The 15,000-nt window shown below is 40.5% G+C and overlaps 1 protein-coding gene across 2 annotated transcripts in view; it reads left to right on the forward strand.

The window, feature by feature from the left end:
• LOC113812917 (carbohydrate sulfotransferase 11) overlaps positions 1-15,000 on the forward strand; it is a 36,244-nt gene that overhangs the window by 20,432 nt on the left and 812 nt on the right. For both annotated transcript variants that reach the window (XM_070124661.1, XM_070124657.1), the window contains 7 exons: positions 1-38; positions 1,424-1,509; positions 3,469-3,633; positions 6,066-6,201; positions 8,022-8,194; positions 9,843-9,980; positions 11,935-15,000. The exon at positions 1-38 is cut by the window's left edge and continues 57 nt beyond it; the exon at positions 11,935-15,000 is cut by the window's right edge and continues 812 nt beyond it. In XM_070124661.1, coding sequence (XP_069980762.1) covers positions 1-38; positions 1,424-1,509; positions 3,469-3,633; positions 6,066-6,201; positions 8,022-8,194; positions 9,843-9,980; positions 11,935-12,159 — 961 coding nt within the window. In that variant the 3' untranslated portion in view covers positions 12,160-15,000. The remainder of the gene's footprint in view (positions 39-1,423; positions 1,510-3,468; positions 3,634-6,065; positions 6,202-8,021; positions 8,195-9,842; positions 9,981-11,934) is intronic.

Genomic DNA, 15,000 nt, shown 5'->3' on the forward strand with positions numbered 1-15,000 from the left:
GTTCGTCGCTACAACTTACACTGTTCTTACTTCGTCAGGTGAGTTTGCGTGGGAGAGAGAGAGTGAGAGAGAGAGAGTGAGAGAGGGGGAGAGGGGGAGAGGGAGAGGGGGGAGAGGGAGAGAGAGATGGAGAGAGAGAGGGGGAGAGGAGGGAGAGGGGGAGAGGGAGAAGAGGGGAGAGAGGAGAGGAAGAGGGAGAGAGAGGGGGAGGGGGAGGGGGAGGGAGAGGGGGAGGGAGAGAGGGAGAGGGGGAGAGGGGGGAGAGTGAGAGGAAGAGGGGGAGGGAGAGGGGGAGAGGGAGAGGAGAGGGAGAGAGAGGGAGAGGGGAGAGGGAGGAGGGAGGGAGGAGAGGAGAGGAGAGGGGGAGAGGGAGGAGAGGGGGAGAGGGGGAGAGGGAGAGAGAGGGGGAGGGAGAGAGAGAGGGAGCGAGGGAGAGGGAGAGGGAAAGGGAGAGGGAGGGAGGGAGGGATGGAGGGAGGGAGAGCGAGAGGGAGAAGGAGAGAAAGGGAGAGGGAGAGGAGAGAGGGAGAGTGAGAGTGGGAGAGTGAGAGTGAGAGTGAGATGTTTTTGTGTGTGTGTGTGTTTGTGTACGCGTGTTTGAGAGTGTAATGGTGAGAGAGTTGTGTGGAGAGCTTGGAGAGGGAGAGAGAGAGAGAGAGAGAGAGAGAGAGAGGAGAGAGAAGAGAGACTGAGAGGCGAAGAGAGAGCGAGAGAGAGAGAGAGAGAGAGGGAGAGGGAGAGGGATAAAGAGAGAGAGTGAGAGAGAGAGAGAGAGAGTGAGAGAGAGAAAGGGAGAGATAGAGAGAGGATGAGGGAGTCGAGAGGAGAGTCAGAGAGAGATTCAGAGAGAGAGAGTCAGAGAGAGAGAGTCAGAGAGAGAGAGGGAGAGGGAGAGGGAGAGGGAGAGGGAGAGGGAGAGGGAGAGGGAGAGGAGAGGGAGAGGGAGAGAGGGAGAGGAGAGAGAGAGAGAGAGAGAGAGAGAGAGAGAGAGAGAGAGAGAGAGAATGAGAGAGAGAGAGAGAGAGAGAGAGAGAGAGAGAGAGAGAGTGGGAGAGAGAGAGAGATTGAGAGAGTGAGTGTTTTTTTTGTGTGTGTGTGTGTTTGTGTACGCGTGTTTGCGTGTGAGTGAGGTTGTGTGCATGCTTGTGTGTGCGTATATCTAAGCAATTATGTATTCATATATACCTATATATATATATATATATATATATATATATATATATATATATATATATATATATATATATGTATGTATGTATGTATGTATTTCAATCATAATGATCATCCTAACCTGAATAACCCATCCAACATTTAACCTAAATGAATAACCTAAATGAACACTGATACTCTATGAATAACAAAAAAATGAATAACAAAAAAAAAAATATTTGTAACAAGAGTAAATTTCCTTTACTCATCACAGGCGTCACATATAACAGCTTCAATGTCCTGAGATGGGTAATACGTGAGGACTCCGAAGCTAACCCTTTGACCGAGGAGGACTCAGCGGTGAGTAAGCGAAAATGAGTAAGGCATGGAAATTGATGAGGATGAAAATGATTTTGATGATAGTAATGATGATGAGGAGAATGAGTGAGTGGGAGTAAGGATGATAATAGAAAGTAATGAGGATGAAAATGATTTTGATGATAGTATTGATGATGATGATGATGAGTAAGCGTGAGTAAGGATGATGATAGAAAGTAATGAGGATGGAAATTATTTTGATGATAGTAATGATAATGATGATGATTTTGATGATAGTAATGATAATGATGATGATTTTGATGATAGTAATGATGATGATGATGATTTTGATGATAGTAATGATAATGATGATTTTGATGATAATAATGATGATGATGATGATTTTGATGATAGTAATGATGATGATGATGATTTTGATGATAGTAATGATGATGATGATGATTTTGATGATAGTAATGATAATGATGATGATTTTGATGATAGTAATGATGATGATGATGATTTTGATGATAGTAATGATGATGATGATGATTTTGATGATAGTAATGATGATGATGATGATGATTTTGATGATAGTAATGATAATGATGATGATTTTGATGATAGTAATGATAATGATGATGATTTTGATGATAGTAATGATGATGATGATGATTTTGATGATAGTAATGATGATGATGATGATTTTGATGATAGTAATGATGATGATGATGATGATGATTTTGATGATAGTAATGATAATGATGATGATTTTGATGATAGTAATGATAATGATGATGATTTTGATGATAGTAATGATGATGATGATGATTTTGATGATAGTAATGATGATGATGATTTTGATAATAGTAATGATAATGATGATGATTTTGATGATAGTAATGATGATGATGAATTTGATGATAGTAATGATAATGATGATGATTTTGATGATAGTAATGATAATGATGATTTTGATGATAGTAATGATAATGATGGTGATAGCAGTAGTGGTATAGATGATAGCGGGAATACTGATAGTAATGATGCCAGTAAGATGAATGATACTGGTTTGATGATGATAATGTTGATAATAGTAAGGGTCCTTAACCCAATCGCCACATTCGTTAAGAATACTTGCCATGCCAATAGTTATATATATATATATATATATATATATATATATATATATATATATATATATATATATATATATATATATATATATATCTGTGTGTGTGTGTGTGTGTGTGTGTGTGTGTGTGTGTGTGTGTGTGTGTGTGTGTGTGCGTGTGTGTGTGTGTGTGTGTGTGTTTACACATGGCACTAGTACTTAGAGACCAAGGAGTCATATTATCATCTTTAATGTTAGATATTTTATAACATTTTGATAATGATGACAGTAAGAATAATAACAGTATCACCATTAATAGTTAGAAGGAAATATTAGTAAGAATAATTACAATATTATCATTAATAGTTAGAAAGAAAAACACATTTTCCCGCCATTTCAAGGAATGAGTAAGTCATGCTGCGTACATGTGGCGCCATCTGTATGTAAAAAAAATCACAAAAAAAAACTGCAGGCTCTGTGGCGGTTAGGTTAATATTATAATATCAATACTAATGATACTTTTGATAGTGTCAGTGATAGTGGTCATGATAACGATAATGGTCGGTATCGACAATGATAATAAAATATGATAATGAATATACTTGATTATAACTATGATAGATACAATAATCATTATATGATGATAATTATAATAGTGGAAAAACAATGAGAGAGAGAGAGAGAGAGAGAGAGAGAGAGAGAGAGAGAGAGAGAGAGAGAGAGAGAGAGAGAGAGAGAGAGAGAGAGAGAGAGAGAGAGAGAGAGAGACGGGAAACGAATGAAATAGAGAAAGAGAGAAAACCAAAGAGAACGAAAGAGAAAAAAGAAAAAAGAAAAAGAGAGTCGAAAACCTCACCCTTACCCCCCTACCCCCTACCCCCCTACAGGTGTACACAGGTAACCTGACGTGGCAACAGATGCAGGAGATGCGCGTCCACCACGTTTCGCAGGTGTGCTCAGCGCTCAACCTGACGCAAGCTCTCGACCACTCGGTCCTCAAGCACATTCTGGTCGACACAAAGCACAAAGTTCTCATGTGCTTTGTGCCTAAGGTACGGCGGGCTAAGAGGGTTGCTGTGTTCATTTTTTTTAAAATTCATGTTGTACCTGTATTCATTCAGACATACATGCATATATCAGCATTTTGATACGTGCATACATGCATACATCAGCATTTTGGTAAATATACACATGCATACATTAGCATATTGATACACATACATCAGCATTTTGATACATATACACATGCATACATCAGCATTTTGATACATACATACATGCAAACATCAGCATTTTGATACATACATCAGCATTTTGACATATACATGCATACAACAGCATTTTGATACTTACATACATGTATATATCAGCATTCTGATACATACATACACACATCAGCAATTTGATACATACATACATGCATACATACATCAACATATTGCTACATACATACATACATACATACATCAACCTATTGCTACATACATACATGTAATACATCAAATTATGCATACGGACATATGTATCCTAATATATACATATATGCATTCATGAATACCTGTATATATACATAGATTTCTTTCTTTTGAGGATATTTTATTTTACGTCTGGATATTTTCTTCGTTAAGTACCTACCTTCTGGCCAATTCAGTTTCTATTTTTCTTTTTTTTTCTCGTGATTTCTGCTCTGTGTCACGTCTCCGTTTTCTATTCTACTTACCCATTTTCTTCTAGTTCCGTTCGGGTGGGCAGAAGTCCTGTTGTTATTTTGTTATCTGTTCTTCTTTTGGTGATTTCCTCATTTCCATTTAGGCTTTGATATTTTTGAGTGAGATCTGTTTATTCTTGTGGTGCAAAGAACGTCTAAAATAAGCCTTGTGTTCAGATTAATCATTTTTTCATAGTTAAAAGAAAACGCGCAACTTTTAGGGGTAACTTTTGAAATTTCACTCCTTTATTGCTTTGGTCTTCGGTGATCCGGTTTGAAAGAATTTCCTTTTTATCCTGCTTGCTACTTTGGCTAATCGTCTTTAAAAGTCCCTGCTATTTGGATGATATGAATACAGGACTGAGTGTTTTGTAGTGTTCTGTAGCGTTGCCATCTCGTTTATGATACAGGGATGTGGTAGTTACTTCGTTCTAGGAGTTGGGTACTTTTCTTGATGTCAGGTTCATATTACACGAATATATTACACAATGGCGATCAATTACACAGTGGGGTCTGGGGGTAGTACCTCTAAGGGGTCCTTTGTGTTTTTTTAGGATTTGTGAAAAAATACTTGGAAAAATACGATTAATTGAACTTAATTTTTTCTTTCGTAGAGAAGTATTTACACTTCCACACATAGAATAACTTACGTTTTTCTGATTATCATGTTTACTTACAATGAAAGAAATTTCTGATGAGCAAAGATTATACAATCACCCGTCGGTTTTCTCACACCATTCAAAATATAAATCATTTCTTTATCCATTTTTGGCAATTTCCGATTTTATTTTTTGTCAAGCGTCATACCTGGGTTGCCATTCTATGTACATAAACATTCGCATATACATACATTCGTGCATGTATATTTTTCTGTTCTTATTTTCTTTCTCGAGAAGTTACGGAAGAAGCGGAAACATTAGAAGGAAATTCTATTTATGTGCATATGGCTCACAATTTATCATTGTGACTAATGTACCATTACTCATTCATTCATACATTTTATTTATTTATTTTTACACTTATTGCATCGTCACGAGTGTCATAACATCATAACCTCCACCATAATTACCACAACCATTACTCTAACGACCCTCACCACCACCACAGCTCACCATCACCACACATTCCCACAACGACAGATCCCCCAGCTCACCATAACCCCACCACAACCCACCTCCCCCCAGCTCACCATAACCTCTCCCTCCCAGCTCACAACAACCTTCTCCCCCCCTCTCCCAGCACACCATAGCCCCTCCTAGCTCACCAACCTGGCCACCTCCCCCCAGCTCATCATAACCCCACCACAACCCACCTCCCCCTCCCCCCCAGCTTACCATAACCCTCCACCACCACCAACCCACCATAACCAACCCCTCCCCCAGCTCACCATAGCCCCACCATCAGCCACCCCATAATTCCCACCATAACCCCACCACCAACCCACCTCCCCCCTCCCTAGCTCACCATAGCCCACCTCCCCCTAGCTCACCCACATAGCCACACCACAACCCCTCCCCTCCCACCCTCCCAGCTCACCATAGCCCCACCACCAACCCACCTCCCACCACCAGCTCACCATAGCCCCACCACCAACCCCCCATAACCCCCCTCCCCCCCATCACCCCATATCCCCACCACCAACCCCACCTCCTCCCTCCCTTCTCCCCCCATATCCCCTCTCCCCATCAACCTCCCCATCCCCCCCAACAGCCCCTCACCAACTAACCCCTGCTTACCACCTAACCCCCCATAACCCCCCCTCCTCCTTGGCCACAGGTCGCGTGCACGTCCTGGAAGCGTATGTGGTTCTGGCTCTCGGGTCTGGTCGAAGAGGACGAGGACGTGATGGCCCTGACGAGACCCCAAGTCCACGGGCCTTTCCTGTCCACGCTGGCCAGCTTCAAGTTCTCGGGTGAGGCTTCAAGTTTGTTGTTGTATGGTTGTATGGTTGTTGATTTTTTGATATTGTTGATTTTATTTATTTATTTGTCGGGTGAGGCTTCAAGTTGTTGTTGTTGTTGATTGTGTTGTTGTTGATTAGTTTTTTGGGGGGGTTTATTTATTTATTTATTGGTTTAGTTGTTGTTGTATGTATTGTTGTTGATTTTTTTTGTTTATTTATTTATTTATTTGTTTGTTTATTTTTTTAGGCTGTTGAGTTGTTGTTGTTGTATTGTTGTTGATTTGTTTTTGTTGTTTATTATTTTTATTTATTTGTTTAGTTGTTGTATTGTTGTTTGATTTGATTTGTTTGATGTTTATTTTTTTATTTATTTGTTTATTTTTTTCTTACCGGTTCGTTGGTTAATGTTATTTTTTAATTTAGTTTATTTGTTTATTTGTTTACTTTTTTCTTAATGGTTGGTTCATGATATATTATTTTGTTTTAGTTTTTAATTATTTTTTGTCTTACCGGTTGGTTGGTTAATCTTATTCTATTTTATTTATCTATTTATTTATTTTTTATTACCGGTTGATTGATTAATTTAATTTTGTTTTATTTAACTGTTTATGTTTTTTCCTTCTCGGTTGGTTGGTTAATTTGATTTAATTTTAGGTGTCTATTTATTTGTTTATTTTTTTCATATCGTTTGGTTGGTTAAAGAAAAATAACAATAAAAGTAAAACAAGAAGAAAACAAGAAAAATATAAATAAGAATAGCAAAAAACAAAAGCATAAAATTAGAGAGTGAACCAAATCGACTTATTTATCTATCTATCGGCTTATCTATCTAATAATCAGGTAGAGGATTTATTACCTGTGTAATCTTGGATTTAGAGATAAAAGCTTGTTTGGGGAAGTTTATTGCCCATTTTGTGATAAGTTTGAATATTTTTAATCCATTTTTTGACGTAAGTGGAAATGTACTAACATTCCACCCAAACAATTAACCTCTCTCTCTCTCTCTTTCTCTGTCTGTCTGTCTGTCTGTCTCTCTCTCTCTCTCTCTCTCTCTCTCTCTCTCTCTCTCTCTCTCTCTCTCTCTCTCTCTCTCTCTCTCTCTATATATATATATATATTTATATATATATATATATATATATATCTCTATCTCTCTCTCTCTCTCTCTCTCTCTCTCTGTCTCCCTCTCCCTCTCCCTCTCCCCTCTCCCCCCCCTCTCTCTCTCTGCCTGTCTGTCTCTCTCTCTCTCTCTCTTTGTCTGTCTGCCTGTCTCTCTCCTCTCTCTCTCTCTACCTCCCTCTCTCCCTCTCCCTCTCCCTCTCCTCTCTCTCTCTCTCTCTCTCTCTCTCTCTCTCTCTCTCTCTCTCTCTCTCTCTCTCTCTCTCTCTCTCTCACTCTCTCTATCTCTCTCTATCTCTATCTCTCTCTCTCTCTCCCTTTCCCTCTCCCTCTCCTCTCTCTCCCCCCCCTCTCTCTCTGCCCTGTCTGTCTCTCTCTCTCTCTGCTTTGTCTGTCTGTCTCTCTCTCTCTCTCTCTCTACCTCCCTCTCTCCCTCTCCCTCTCCCTCTCCCTCTCTCTCTCTCTCTCTCTCTCTCTCTCTCTCTCTCTCTCTCTCTCTCTCTCTCTCTCTCTCTCTCTCCCCCTCCCTCTCCCCTCCCACCTCCTCCCCATCCCCCTCCCATCCCTCCTCTCCACTCCCTCCCCATCCCCCATCCCTCCCTCCCTCACCCCCCCCCACCCCTCCCACCCATCCCTCACTCCTCCCCTCCCTCCCTCCCTCCATCCCTCCCTCCCTCACCCCCTCCACCCCCCTCACCCCCACCCCGCAGAAGAGCGCAAGAGAGAGATGCTCAAGAGCTTCAAGAAGTTCATTTTCACCCGCCATCCGCTGGACCGCCTCATATCCGCCTACAAGGACAAGCTGGAGAATGTGGATGACGAGAGCAACTTCGACTTCCACAAGCACGTCGGCCAGGAGGTGGAGAGGATGGTCCGTGGAAGGGTAAGGTGGATGAGGTGGATGTGGATGAGGTGGAGAGGATGGTCCGTGGAAGGGTAAGGTGGATGAGGTGGATGTGGATGAGGGGATGTGGATGAGGTGGAGAGGAAAGGGTGGAAGGGTAAGGTGGATGAGGTGGATGTGGATGAGGGGATGTGGATGAGGTGGAGAGGAAAGGGTGGAAGGGTAAGGTGGATGAGGTGGATGTGGATGAGATGGAGAGGAAGGTCCGTGGAAGGGTAAGGTGGATGAGGTGGATGAGGGAATTTGGATGAGGTGGAGAGGATGGTCCGTGGAAGGGTAAGGTGGATGATGTGCAGAGGATGGTCCGTCGAAGGGTGAGGTGGATGAGGGAATGTGGATGAGGTGGAGAGGATGGTCTGTGGAAGGGTAAGGTGGATGAGGGAATGTGGATAAGGTGTAGAAGATAGTCCATGGAAGGGTAAGGTGGATGAGAGAAGGTGGATGAGGTGGAGAAGATGGTCCGTGGAAGGGTAAGGTGGATGAGGGAATGTGGTTGAGAGAAGGTGGATGAAGTGGATGATGTGGAGAGGATGGTCCACCGAAGGTTAAGGCGGAGAATAAATTATGAGGTGGATAGGGAATGTGGATGAAGTGGATAACGTGGAGAGAATTGTTCATGGAAGGGTAAGGTGGAGAGGAAAGGTGGATGAGGTGGAGAGGATGGTCCATGGAAGAGCAAGGTGGAGACTTAAAAAAGGAATGAGGTGGATGGATGAGTTGGGTGGAAGGTGGAAAGGGTGAGGTGGAGTGGAAGAGAGGTGTGTGGATGATGATGGTGGCGATGATGATAGTGATGATAATGGTGGTGATGATGATGTAGATGATGATGAAGATGGATGATGATGATAATGATGATGATGAAGATGATGATGTTGATGGTGATGTGATGGTAATGATAATATAATACAAACATTAATGATAATGATAATTAGGATATGATGATAGTAGCTAAAGTAGTAATAGTAGTAGTAATAATGTTGATAAAAAGATACTACTACTACTACTACTACTAATAATAATGATAATAATATTAATGATAAGGATAATCCTGAAATAGTAATGATAATAATAATAATAATAATAATTATAATAATAATTATAACGATAATGATAATAATAATGGTAATAATATTAATAATATTAATGATAATGATAATACTGGTAATAGTAATAATAATAATAATAATGATAATAATAATAATAATAATATTTATTATTATTATTATGATAATTATAACGATAATGATAATAATAATGGTAATAATATTAATAATAGTAATGATAAGATTAATAATAATGATAATAATGATAATGATAATAATGATAATAATAATGATAATAATAATAATAATAATAATAATAATAATAATAATAATAATAATAATAATAATAATAATAATAATAATAATAATAATAATAATGATAATAATAATAATAATAATGATGATAATAATGATAATAATAATAATAATAATAATAATAATAATAATAATAATAATGATAATAATAATAATAATAATGATTATTATCACTACAACAAATAACAAAAACAAAGCCTCCTCCATCGCGCAAATAAAAACCCACATAATCACCCGATCACTGACCCAAGCTCCTCCCTCAACCTCAGGTCACGGGTCAAGGTCACAACGTCACCTTCTCCGAGTTCATAACCTGGGTCACGCCCCCGAACGGCACCTGGACCTTCGCCCAAAAGAACGAGCACTGGCTCCCCATGACGGAACTGTGTGCCCCTTGCGCCGTGCAGGTGAGGTGGGGTTGGCTTGGGTGGGGGGGGGGCGTAGGAGAGGGGGTTGTGGGGAAGGTTTTAGGGAGAAGGGAGATGGGGAAGGTTTTAGGGAGAGGGGAGAGGGGGACGTGGGGAAGTTTTTAGGGAGAGGGGAGAGGTGGGGAAGGTTTTAGGGGTCGGGGAGATGGGGGCGTATGGGAGGGGGACGTGGGGAAGGCGTAGGAGAGGGGACGTGGGAAAGGTTTTGGGGAGAAGGGAGAGGGAGACGTGTGAGAGAGGGACGTATGAGAGGGGGACGTATGAGAGGGGGACATGGGAAAGGTTTTAGAGATCGGGGAGAGGGGGGCGTAGGAGAGGGGGACGTGGGGAAGGTTTTAAGGAGAGGGGAAAGGGGGGCGTATGAGAGAGGGACGTATGAGAGGGGAGAGGGGGGGCGTATGGGAGGGAGACGTGGGAAAGGGTTTAGGGATCGGGGAGAGGGGGGCGTATGGGAGGGAGACGTGGGAAAGGGTTTAGGGATCGGGGAGAGGGGGGCGTATGGGAGGGAGACGTGGGAAAGGGTTTAGGGATCGGGGAGAGGGGGGCGTATGGGAGGGAGACGTGGGAAAGGGTTTAGGGATTGGGGAGAGGGGGGCGTATGGGAGGGGAGACGTGGGAAAGGGTTTAGGGATCGGGGAGAGGGGGGCGTATGGGAGGGAGACGTGGGAAAGGGTTTAGGGATCGGGGAGAGGGGGGCGTATGGGAGGGAGACGTGGGAAAGGGTTTAGGGATCGGGGAGAGGGGGGCGTATGGGAGGGAGACGTGGGAAAGGGTTTAGGGATCGGGGAGAGGGGGGCGTATGGGAGGGAGACGTGGGAAAGGGTTTAGGGATCGGATACAAAATCTTGGGGAGTTTTTGAGTCCGTTTTGAGGGACTGGGTATGTTTTAGGGTTGAGAAAACGATTCTGAAAGTCTTAGATTCGTAGTCGACAGTTAGTGTTTTTTTCTCAAGATTGTAGGGCCTGTAACGTATTTTAGAATATATAGTATACTCCTTCGATTTTTTTTTTTCATTTTCAAGTCTTAGGGCGGTTTGTTAGAAATGTGTGAAGCCCGACCCAATTAGAATTCATATATACGGAGAGGCATAAACACAGAGATGAATGCCTTTCTAATAATCTACCTGATGGATATATATTTACTTATTCATCTATCCGTTAGTTAAGCACGTCTACCGTATAAGGAATATTCATTTGTTCGGACCTCGCGCAATTTTAACAATCCGGTAGCTAATCTTAAGAGTTTTATGTCCATTTTTGAGGTATTTGATATGTTTTTGGGTGAATCGAAAACTGCTGAACCTCTAGGCTCATTAGTTGATAGTTGTCGTGTTTTTTTTCTCAAGATTGTAGAGCTTATAACATATATTAGAGTATGTAGTATATTTCATTAGCCTTTTTTTCCCCCCAAGGCTCTTAATATTTATTCAAGACGTAATCTTCTTAGCTTATTTCTCTAGGCTGTCTCCGGGAATTTCCCTTTTGACTATTCCTCAAAAGTCCCTCTTTCAGAATGTCAAATCCTGCTGTCTCCTTATCCTTTTTCTGGTTCGCCACTCATCTCGCATCTCTACCGGCCTAATTAATTATCTGGCTGCCCCTGTCTCTGTCTGTCTGTCTGTCTCTGTCTCTCTCTTTTTCATATCCCAGTCTCTGTGTCATTTCATCTCTTTCTGTCTCACATCCCTGTCTCTCCGCCTTCTCCCATTTCTCTCATACCCATGTCTCTCCGTTATTCTCTCTCTCCCTCTCACTCTCCCTCCCTCTCTCTCCCTCTCTCTCTCTCTCTCTCTCTCTCTCTCTCTCCCTCTCTCTCTCTCTCTCTCTCTCTCTCTCCCTCTCTCCCTCATATCCCCGTCTCTCCGTCATTCTCTCATACCCAACACCCAAATCCACCAAGACTCACATCCACACCCTACCTCTCTGCCCCCAGTACGACGTGATCGGCCGCTACGAGCACCTGCAGAAGGACGTGAACCAGACGCTGCACTGGCTGGGCGCCGGGCAGTTCGCCGAGAGGTTCCCGCAGGCCGACCGCCCCTACCACGCCACGGCCCTGCACAAGGACTACCTCCAGCGGCTGTCCATGCCGGAAAAACTGCGATTTCTGAGGACCTACCTCCTCGATTTTTTGCTTTTCGGTTATGAGATGACGTAGTGCGGTTGTTCGATGCGTTGATTTGGTATATAAAAGAAAGAGAAAGAAAACAAAAAACAAAAAAACAGACGATTAATCATCTCTTTTTCCGCACATTCTAATTTTTTTTTCTTGTTATTTTGTAAGAAAAAAGAGTCAATGTTAAAAGCTCATTTTTATCCACTCTTGCTTACGGACTGTACATATACGTGAATTCCTCTACCGTAGCTTCGCAGAATTCGAAAAAAAAAAAAAATCCCACAAGAAGTTACTCAAATAAGCTTTAACAGTGATATCACAATCTATTGAATAATCAAACGTGATTTTATTCGCGCCTCTGAAAGCCTTAAATCTTCCGCTTGCCATATCATATTATATATATACATACAAATATATAAGATTTTTTTTTTTTTTGAAATTCTATTGCCACAAGCTTTTATACCGTATATAGGCCTATGTGCTTTACAACCCGTGCTGACAAGCCCGGCCAATTTCTTCCGTCTTATGTCAGCTATTAGTAAGGTCTAGATTTCATCGATATATACGATTCCTCCTAAAATCGCAATTAATCTAAGAATTAAAGAAACGAATGTAGGCCTATATTTCACCTAAAAAATTAATCTAATCTTTAATCGATAATATCAACAAACTTTCGCATTTTCGTTCGTTTATTCAAACTTTTAAATATACATCATTTTTATTTAATACCGTCGCAGTCATCCTTAATGCCTACACAACCACAAAGAACAATCATATATGACCACGCTCAATATATTTATAATCTCAATTCTAGCACGAATCAATCAACATTTTATCGATTTATTTAGTGTCGCATCTCGATCCATCCTTTCACATCCCGTTCATATTACATGCACTGATTTTAGTCAGTTAAGAATGCTCAACCTTTATGTAAAATTCACATCTCATTTTGGTTCGACATTTTCATCGTTTTCATTATATTATTTATATTATCCACGTGTGAGTGTTGTGTGTGTTTTGCAATGTTTATTTTTTTGGTTTTATTTTATTCCGTTTGTATTTCATCGTCAAAGATTTGCAGTAAGCATTTCTATTATTAAATTTAGTTTTTATAGTAAGACAATTATTTATTATTATTTTTAGAAATGCGTATTGATGTAGATATCAACACTAAGAGTGTTTTCATGTTACAAGCAAACGTTTCTCTATTAACGAAATAGAATGTTATCATATTAACCAGTCTTTCCACACTGACGACAAATGTTTCTATATTATGACGAGTCTTTCCATGTCTAGGACAAACGTTTCCATAATTCCGGAAAACATTTCCATACTAACCCAGTCTTTTCCATATATAGGGCAAACGTTTTTATATTTGCGAAAAAAAACGTTTCCATATGGAACCAGCTCTTTCCATATCTAAGTCAAACGTTTCCATATTTGCGACAAACGTTTCCGTATAGCGACAACCCTTTCCTCGTGCGTGTTTTTCACATTTATGACAAGTGTCCCAATGTACAACGAACTTGCAACAACCATTTCCTCATTAGTTTGTATATTTACACATACAACAAACGTTTGGAGGCTTTATGACAACGGCAAACTATTCGGTTTAGATCAAACACGTTCAGACTTGCAGCTAAAAATCGTCATTATGGCCAATATATCTCTTAGTCATTACACTCGTTATAGCCCAAAGATTCGTAATTCATAACCAAAGTTTCTACAATAATTCAACACGAACTTCACGACAAACGGTTCTCTATACATTCCTCCGTATATTTAGACGTGTATGTATCCCAAGAAACGTTTCTTTATTTGCGACAAACGTTTCGATATCCAACAAAGACACTTCCATTTCTAACCCAACCAAGTCCTAATACCGAACAGGGTAACTGATCAATTGATAATATTTACGTACAACTTATCTTCGAGCTTACTCCGTATTGCTTTTCCTTCTGATGTTCTTAATCTTCGCCTTTTAACATAAAGAACTGTATCTGGAGAACTGAGGCGTTTGACGTAATAAAACTGTAATGTCAGGATGAAGGAAAACGACTTTGATATTATGTCGACAATTTTTTTTTTCTCTCTCGATGTGTGTTTAGGTGTAATTGTAAAGGTTTCGGTGTATGTAGATTACAGAACGCATATTTAAGATCCACAGAAAGCCAGTTAAGATCGGTGTCACGTGTTACTGTCAGTAGATTTATTTAATTCCTATCTAGAGGTACACCTATTATTGCATAACACTATTATTTAGACAACAATTAATTGTTAGTATACTTGATTTATCTTCTGCCTCTAGTTAGATGTCGTTCACTTCTAGAATCTGATTTTAAAACTGAAATCACTTATTACAAGCAAAAAATGTTCAAGGATCACACCTAAAATCAAAACCCATTCCCGATGAAAGAATAAGAAATAATTTAGTTACTCCTCTATTATCCAAAGAAAATCGATAATATAGAAAACGATCGACGGATAAACTTAAATAAACCAAATAAGATGAACCATAATCTGCCAAAGTCATTATATGCATGTACATCTGGATGATTCTTGGGCAACACTTATCAAACACGGTCATAGAAGCTTACATGTTAGGATATATAGAGTCTGTCAATCAGTGTATTTGGTGCTGTGCGTATGATTAGGGACACAGAAAGAGCTTTAAAACAAATTCACTCGATGTGTGTCGTGTTCACTCCCCGAAAACGGATGTAAAATTTTCAAGCCTTGATTAGTGTCCGTGTGTAGATAGACCTTCCCAAAATCGTGCTCGCTAAGTGGAATAGATGTTGAAAGCAATACGTTGGTAAGCGGATCACGGATTTTATTTAAAGCGTATCCAAGTAAGAAATGAAACGGTGTCCTATTGAAACC

Source organism: Penaeus vannamei, chromosome 1 (genome assembly GCF_042767895.1).
Source record: "Penaeus vannamei isolate JL-2024 chromosome 1, ASM4276789v1, whole genome shotgun sequence".
NCBI classification, from domain to species: domain Eukaryota; kingdom Metazoa; phylum Arthropoda; class Malacostraca; order Decapoda; family Penaeidae; genus Penaeus; species Penaeus vannamei.